The 8,447-nt window shown below is 40.2% G+C and overlaps 1 protein-coding gene across 2 annotated transcripts in view; it reads left to right on the forward strand.

Moving 5' to 3' along the window:
• Window positions 1-8,447, forward strand: part of NUP205 (nucleoporin 205) — a 168,003-nt gene that overhangs the window by 131,951 nt on the left and 27,605 nt on the right. For both annotated transcript variants that reach the window (XM_006145012.3, XM_027770489.1), the window contains 7 exons: window positions 1,024-1,173; window positions 2,405-2,476; window positions 3,009-3,166; window positions 3,967-4,047; window positions 5,121-5,312; window positions 5,860-6,124; window positions 6,220-6,318. In XM_006145012.3, coding sequence (XP_006145074.1) covers window positions 1,024-1,173; window positions 2,405-2,476; window positions 3,009-3,166; window positions 3,967-4,047; window positions 5,121-5,312; window positions 5,860-6,124; window positions 6,220-6,318 — 1,017 coding nt within the window. The remainder of the gene's footprint in view (window positions 1-1,023; window positions 1,174-2,404; window positions 2,477-3,008; window positions 3,167-3,966; window positions 4,048-5,120; window positions 5,313-5,859; window positions 6,125-6,219; window positions 6,319-8,447) is intronic.

Genomic DNA, 8,447 nt, shown 5'->3' on the forward strand with positions numbered 1-8,447 from the left:
CCATTCTCCTCTGAGGATTTTGGGCACACACGTATATATTCCTAGAGAGTTTTTCAGGCCATTGGTCTTAACTACCATTCTACTTCCTGGCCCTGAAAATGACTGTTTTTTTTTTTTTTTTTTTTTTTTTTTTTTTTCTTTGCTTTGGGTGCCGAGTGCTTTCTTTGCTTTAGGGCACAGGTGCTTGCCAGAGAGACAGAGACAGAAAGCAAGAAATCAGCCCCCAGGGGGAAATGGCGACAGCACAATCCCTTTCCCTCCATTCTCTCAGGATTTGGGGCATGCACACACAAACGCCTGGCGTGAGTTTTTGCCCCTCCCCCTCCCCCAATCTGGGACTTGAACTGTGGTTGACTACGTGGGAATCCGGTGATGTAACTATTAAGCCACCTGCTGGTTCTGAAATAACTTGTTTTTTAAACATAGTTAAATTATGCATTAATGTCAAAAAATGAAAAAAAAATGAAAGAAGATTTTTGTGAGATTATTTTAGTAATGACTACTTGATTTTGTTTTGTTTTTCATTTGCTTTTAGACATATACTAGCTTATCTCATAGACATATACTAGCTTGTTTTGTTTTCCTTTTTTAAAAAATTTTTTAGTTTTAGAGTGATAATTATGTTGTCAAGTTATATAATGCATTAACTTTTTTTTTTTTGAGAGGTTTTCACTATAGGGCGCGTGCGCTTGCCAGACAGACAGAGACAGACAGAGAGATAGAAAGCGAGAAGTCACCCCCCAGGGGGGATGGTCACACCGCAGTCCCTTCTCCTCCATTCTCCTCTCGGGATCTTGGGCAGGCACTCACGCACACGCGCCCAGCGTGAGTTTTAAGCCACTGGGTCCGGGACTCAAACCACAGTCGACTACATGGGAGTCCAGCAACATAGCCATTATGCTAACTGCTGGTCCCAATGCATTAACTTTATTATATAAAAAATAATCAATGAGTTAAGGAATTTAGGTTTGTTTCGGCCTTATTATTATCCTGGGAAATGAAGTTTATGTGTTTAAATTCCAGAATATGAAATATCTATGTTGAATCAAATGTCGTGGCTTATGAAGACTGCATCAATAGAACTAAGGGTAACGTCTTTGAATCGTCAACGGTCACACACACAGCGGCTCCTACACCTCTTACTGGATGACATGCCAGTGAAACCATACTCAGGTGAATGTGTGAATATTGATGTTTGTTTTATTATATTGGTGATTGGTCTTTGTTTCTCTCTGGCTAGTACATGTGCACAAATCTAAATCTTGTGTTTAGTGTATGATCAGACCCAAACACTTTTTCCTACCTTTCAATTTTTTTTTTCTTACAACAAAAGTTTTAAAATCATCCTGTGTTATTTTATTACTGTTTTAAGAATTCACCTTACCTGTGGGACCAGCAGATGGCATAATGGTTATGTCTCTGGACTCCACATAGTTGACTGCAGTTTGAGTCCCAGACCCGGTGGCTTAAAACTCATGCCATGGGACTAGCAGATAAAGTAATGGTTATGTTGTTGGATTCCCATGTAGTTGACTATAGTTAAAGTCCTAGACCCAGTGACTTAAAACACATGCTGGGTGTGTTTGTGTGTGTGCCCAAGTCCTGAGAGAAGAATGAAGGAGAAGGGATTATAGCTCAAGTCCTGAGAGGAGAATGTGGGAGGAGGGATTATAGCTCAAGTCCTGAGAGCAGAATGAGGGAGAAGGGATCCTAGCGTTGTCATCTTCTCAGGGGGGGTGATTTCTCATTTTCTGTCTCTCTGTCTTGCTGGTGAGCACATGTGCCCTATAGCAAAAATCTCTCTTAAAGAAAAAAAAAACAAAAAAACAAAAAAAACCAATTCATGCCAAGTCTGTGTGCATGCATGCCGAAAATTCTGTGAGGAGGATAAAGAAGGGATTGGGGCGAGGCCATCCTTCCTGGGTGGTGATTTCTTTCTTTCTGTTTCTGTCTTTCTTTGGCGAGCACATGCATCCTGTACCAGAAATCTCTCTTAAAAAAAAGAAAAAGAATTCACCTTACCCTAGTCATATTATATACTAAATATTCAGTGGAATTTATCACCCTGAACCAGCATGACCTAATTTATTTTATTATGTATTATACATGCGAATTAAGCATAACCTTTATTAGTCATCTCATTGGCATGATTGGGTCTTGCCAGCTTTGGAATTCTGATGATCCTCTTTACAGTTGTAGAGTGGATCCCATAGGGTGGAAAGAATTAGATAAATGTTAGTAGTAAGTCCTCATCAATCTCTGCATTTTAAGTATCCATTTACAAAGGACTCTGTCCTAGAAACAATGACCTAGAAATAAAATACCTGATGTTTGTTATTTCTTAATAAGTGTAGTTTTTAGAGTGTGTTTTTTCTTGGATCTGTTGTTATTGATGCTCTGACAGATGGTGAAGGAGGAGCAGAAGACGAGAACAGGTCTGTCTCTGGGTTTCTTCACTTTGACACAGCTACAAAAGGTAAAAGCCATTTGAATTTGTAACAAACTCATTTTACAGATATATATTAAATTGCTTAAAGCTTGAAGAGATTATTACACCCACATTTGCAAATTCTGAACTGGTATGGAAAAGCTATGATTTGTCATCCAAGAAATAAGCTCTTTCCAATTAGGATTATAGAACAGGAGAGAAAATCGTTTTGCAAGTGGACCTGTGGAAATGAAATAAAATTCAGACTTCAGTAGAGTCTCTAGTATCTGCACTAATGCTCTTTCTGAGCATAGCACAGAGAAAAAGGGACTGTGGCACGACCACACCCCATTAGGGTGTGCTTTATTTCTCTCTGGCTAGTACACGTGCCTTCTAGCAATTAAAAAATATATAAGTGATTCACAGACCTAGTTGTATATTAAACCAGTTGTCTTTAATTATCTTGCAAGGTATCATAAAATTGTGCAATTTAAGGTTAGTTTTAGAATAAGCTGAGTCTGATGATTTGCCCTTCACCTCAGTACCGAGGTAAAATTGAATTACGTTTTCTCATTTCTAGTACGTCGAAAAATTTTGAGTATTCTTGACTCAATTGACTTCAGTCAGGAGATCCCTGAACCTTTGCAGTTGGATTTTTTTGATCGGTCCCAGATCGAACAAGTTATTGCCAACTGTGAACATAAGAATTTGCGGGGACAGACAGTCTGCAATGTCAAGGTGAGAATTGTTTTAAAGTATCTGCCTTAGGAAGTAATGTAGTCATTGAGCTATCAAGGAAAAAAAAAAAAGCCATCTGGTTTGTTTGTTTCTTTCTTTCTTCCTTTCTTTTTCTGAGAGAGATACTGGTTAGTAGCTTATTGGGCAGTGTTTTTTGTCAACCTGGAAATAAAACTTAATAGATGACACTAACTTTTTTTTGTTTTTTGGAGAGGTTTTTGCTATAGGGTGCGGGCGCTCTCCAGACAGACAGACAGACAGAGAGATAGAAAGCGAGAAATCATGCCCTAGAAGGGATGACCACACCACAATCCCTTCTCCTCCATTCTCCTCTCAGGATCTTGGGCATGTACACACACGCGCCTGGCATGAGTTTAAGCCACCGGGTCTGTGACACGAACTGTGGTCGACTACATGGGAGTCCAGCAACATAGCCATTACACTAACTGCTGGTCCCGATGACACTAACTTTTTAAAAAGATTTCTAAATCTCCCTCCTATTAGTAGTTTTCTCACCTGGGTAGAATTAGCTGGTACGCTATTTAACCCTCCGCTATGTAAATGGCAATAGCTTTACCAACATGCAGAAGATTTCCATGTTGACTTACCTGCCACAGAAGCTTTTTGGTTTCTCCTTCTGGAATGTGGGTGATATTTAATATTTTTGTCTGGAAATTAGGGCCGATACTAGATATTAATCAGGGTTTTAAAGCTTTTTCCCTTTAGGCAGTTTATAGTAACCGCTAGGTGTTATTCTACCAGTGTCTGAAATGGCCTTGTTTCCCTCTTTCTGCTTATAGCTTCTTCATAGAGTTCTTGTAGCTGAAGTGAATGCCCTTCAGGGTATGGCAGCCATAGGACAGAGACCTCTCCTAATGGAGGTAAGCTCTATCAGCTCGTTAAATTGCTTAAGTTGCTGGTTGAAAAACGAGAAGTTGACATGTAGCTTACTGTTAGTAAGTTACTTAAAAGTTAACATGTAATGGTACCTTTCACTTGTTAATTTTTTTTTAAGGTTTTACAACAGGGCATGTGCACTTGCCAGAGAGTGAAAAAGCGAGAGGTTACCTGTCCCGTCCCCCACCACCCCCGCCCTGGGGAAGTGGCCATACCACAATCTCTTCTTCTCCACTCTTGGGATTTGGGGCATGTCCGCACACACGCCCGACGTGATTCTCAAGCTACCATGTCTGGGACTTGAATCACGAAGCTGGCCATGTGCGATCGAGCCCCTTAACCTCTCTGCTACCTGTTGACCTGGAATCTTTCCCTTTTGGGTGTTTTTTGTATGTTTATTGTTTACTTTTGATTTTATAACTTCATTTATAGACTATGCTACAGTTAACATCTGCTATGCCAAAATAAGTAACATCGTTTCTGTTAGGCTAGTTAATGTTACAGCCTGACCATGTTATGCATTAAGACTTCACTTGCTCCCCATCATGAGGGAGGAGACAATCATTTGTCTTTATAAGTGAGGAGTTAGGGGTAAGTGGTTATGTGGGAAAACCCAAATTTATGGAAACATAGCTGGCACGGCCACAGCGAGAGACAGGCAAAGCAAAATGTCAGGGAATCATGCCATTGAACTTGAATTGTAGGCGGTTCTACTGCTTCAGAGTGGGTAGAAGTAAACGGTTGCAATGAGAATGAAAATGGACTTAAATAGCTCGTTCCCATCTCTACCACCTTTGTCCTCTGTTTTTCACACACACACACACACACTCACACACACACACTCACACACACACACTCACACTTACAGTCTTAAACAGTATGTTACTTCATAGACGTGGCCACCAAAATAACATGAAAGATATCTGCTGCTCAATTCGCATGTGGTAGGGTTTCAGAGGAATGCTCTCTGGGTAGCTGACGGTGTTAAAAATAGGAAGCGGTCGATAACAGACACTTGCTGTGTGCTAACCTTGTGATTCGATTTCTGTGGCTTTAGGAAATCAGCACCATCCTTCAGTACGTGGTGGGAAGGAACAAATTGCTGCAGTGCCTCCACGCAAAGCGGCATGCGCTGGAGTCGTGGAGGCAGCTGGTGGAAATCATCCTGACAGCCTGTCCCCAGGACCTCATCCAGGCTGAGGATCGACAGCTGATTATCCGTGACATTTTACAGGATGTGCATGACAAGGTGACACACTTCCTAACTTCTGTTACACTCCTGAACAGATACACACACACACACATACACACCATTTAAACAAATAGATTTTGACATCCTTCTTTTCTCTATTTTAGATTAGGAGTAAAATAAAATTGTGCAATATCAGTGTTAAGTCATTTCTTAAGAGAAGAATGGATTTTTACAGTAGTAGCCTTCAACCAGAGCATGTATCAGAAATATCCGAGGAGCTATGTAAAAGTACACAGACAGATCTCACCTAAACCTACTGATTATGACTCTAGTGGTGAGGCAATTTATGTGAATTTCAAAACATAAAAACAAAAACAAAATACCTTTGTAGGGAATTCTGATAGAAATCCCATCTGGCTAAGGGTACCTGTTAAGCAGCATTATATTTAAATATATCCATATATATTAGCTTTTGTTTTTCTTGCTTGAACAGTTCTGTACTCCATTATTGTTACAGTATTTGACCAGTTAAATGTATATAGCACTTGTTAATACTTGTAGCTGGAAGCCGGTTCTTTGCTCTAATTTGCCTTTGTACTTTAAGATTCTGGATGATGAAGCAGCACAGGAGTTGATGCCAGTGGTTGCCGGTGCAGTGTTCACCCTGACTGCTCACTTAAGCCAGGCTGTCCGCACAGATCAGAAGCAGCCATTAGTCCCAGGACCCAGAGAGGCCAATTACGCTTTCGTGCTCGATAGTTCTTTCACCTCACCTCCAGCAGAAAGCCCACTCGTGGGATTTGCTTCTACTGGAGATTCTTCACTTCACATCATATTGAAGAAACTGTTGGACTTCATTTTGAAAACAGGTTTTTTTTTTCATCTAAATTTCATATAAATTACAACTTTTATATTTGTTTTAACTTTCAAAAAAGTTTCATTCGACTCTCTGTAATCTTTCTAGGTGGTGGATTCCAGAGAGTGAGGACTCACCTGTATGGCTCTCTGCTTTATTACTTACAGATTGCCCAGAGACCAGATGAACCAGACACCTTAGAAGCAGGTAGAATTAGATCAGATTTCTAGCTGTTTGCTTTTAGTGATAATTGCTTTAAATTAAAAAAAAAAAATCATGTGCATCTTTTTTTAAAAATTATTTTATTCATTGTCATTATTTTGTTTGTTTGTTTGTTTCAAGTTGACCAGAAAGAGACAGAGAGAAAGGGAAAGTGAGAAATCAAGCTGCCAGGTCTAGGACTCGAACTGTGGGGTCAGCCATGTGGAAGTGTCCAGCTCTTCAACCACCAAGCCACTTGTTGGCCCCCGATCTTTTTTTTTTTTTTTAAGAGAGAGTTTTGCTCTAGAGTGCCTGTACTCACCAGACAGACAGACAGAGAAAGTGAGAAACCACCCCCAAGGAGGACAGTCATGGCGCATTCTCTTCTCTCAGGGTTTGGGCACGTATGCACAAATGCCAGGTCTGAGTTTCAAGTCTCCGGATCTAGGACTCAAACCATGGTTGGCTGTGTGGGAGTCCAGTGTCTTAACCACTGCACCACCTGCTGGCCCCTCACTTATGCATCTTTGATTATGCATACCATAATAAATGAGTCTTGATATAATTATTGAAGCACTCTAAGGTCAAGAAAGAATGTCTAGTTTTTTAAAAATGATCAAGATATGAACCAGCTTCATTGTCTAGTGGTTAAGGGAGCTGAATCCCACATAGCTGATCATGTTTTAATCATGATCCCAGTGGCATGATAAACACGCTGGGCATGTGTGTGTGCCCAAAATCCTGACAGGATGGACAAATGGGGAGAAGAGTTGTAATGTGACCATGCCCGATCGGGGGTGCCTTTTCCCTCTCTGTCTCTGTTTCACTGACTAACACATGCACCCTTTGGCATTAAAAAAAAAAAAAAAAAATTATGAAGATAGGGGCCAGCCCTGTAGCGTAGTGGTTAAGCATTGTGTATTGGGGGTCAGAGCCCATGTGGCTGACCGTAGTTTGAATCTCAGCCCTACTGGCCTAGAATACATTCCAGGTGCATGTGTGCGTGCGCCCAGCATTCTGACAGGATGGAGAAACGGAGGGAAAAGGATTCAGCCTGACATCTCTCTCTGGTAATCGCTCTGTCAATTAAAAAAAAAAAAAAGAATTAGGAAGATAGTGCCAGTACTATAGCAAAACAAATATCCTCAGAGTACTTTAGCTTCCTGTGCTTGTGTAACTCCCTCCTGTGCCTCCAGCCACATCAAACAATTTGTTCTACATATTTGTACAATGTATTTCTTCCCTTTGTACTGCATCTTCCCTAGGAGGTAGCTGTTATAATTGGGTCTTTTAAAAATGGCTCTATCGCATAGTTTGGATGTGACATTTATTTAATTACTTTCCTTACTCATGAGCATTTAAATTGTTACTAATTTTTTTATAATCACAAAAATGCTGCATCAAATATTCTTTCACATGCCTCCATTTCCCAGGATGCTTCATGGTGGAGTTGCCATATGCGAGTATTTTTATTTTATTAAATTCTAGTAACTGATCTTTAAAAAGGCTTTACAAGTGTAAACTCAATAGAGTACGCATGTCCTTTTGTACTAGTGTTTTTGTACTAGATTTTTTTTTTTTAAGTAAGTAATAAGAACCAGAAGTTCTTGGCTAAAAGATATACCTATTTAAAGTACTGGTTAATGCTGTTTTTTAAATTGTAGGCAGCTTTTTTTTTTTTTTTTTTTTTTACAATTTTTGTTATCTTTACTATAGGGCATGTGTACTCACTGGAAACAGAAAAAGAGACAGAGGGGGAAAGTAAGCAGTCACCCCAAGTGGGGAATGGCCACAGCATAATCCCATTTCCTCCATTTTCCTCTTGGGATTTTGGGTATGCATGCATATGCATCCAGCATCATTTTCAAGTTGCCGGGTCCAAAGCTTGGAGATGGAGTTGGCCATGTGAGATCCAGCCTCCTTAACTTCCAGGTCACCTGCTGACCCTGTACAGACGTTTCTGTTAATACAGTGATATCTAGTACTTCGTATATACTCTTATATAAGAAATTACAAGTTCTTTTTTTTTTTTTTTTTGAGAGATTTTCACTGTAGGGCGCGTGCGCTCGCCAGACAGACAGAGAGAGACATAGAGACAGAAAGCGAGAAATCACCCCCCAGGGGGGATGGCCACG

Source organism: Tupaia chinensis, unplaced genomic scaffold, assembly GCF_000334495.1.
Source record: "Tupaia chinensis unplaced genomic scaffold, TupChi_1.0 Scaffold000140_1, whole genome shotgun sequence".
NCBI classification, from domain to species: Eukaryota; Metazoa; Chordata; class Mammalia; order Scandentia; family Tupaiidae; genus Tupaia; species Tupaia belangeri.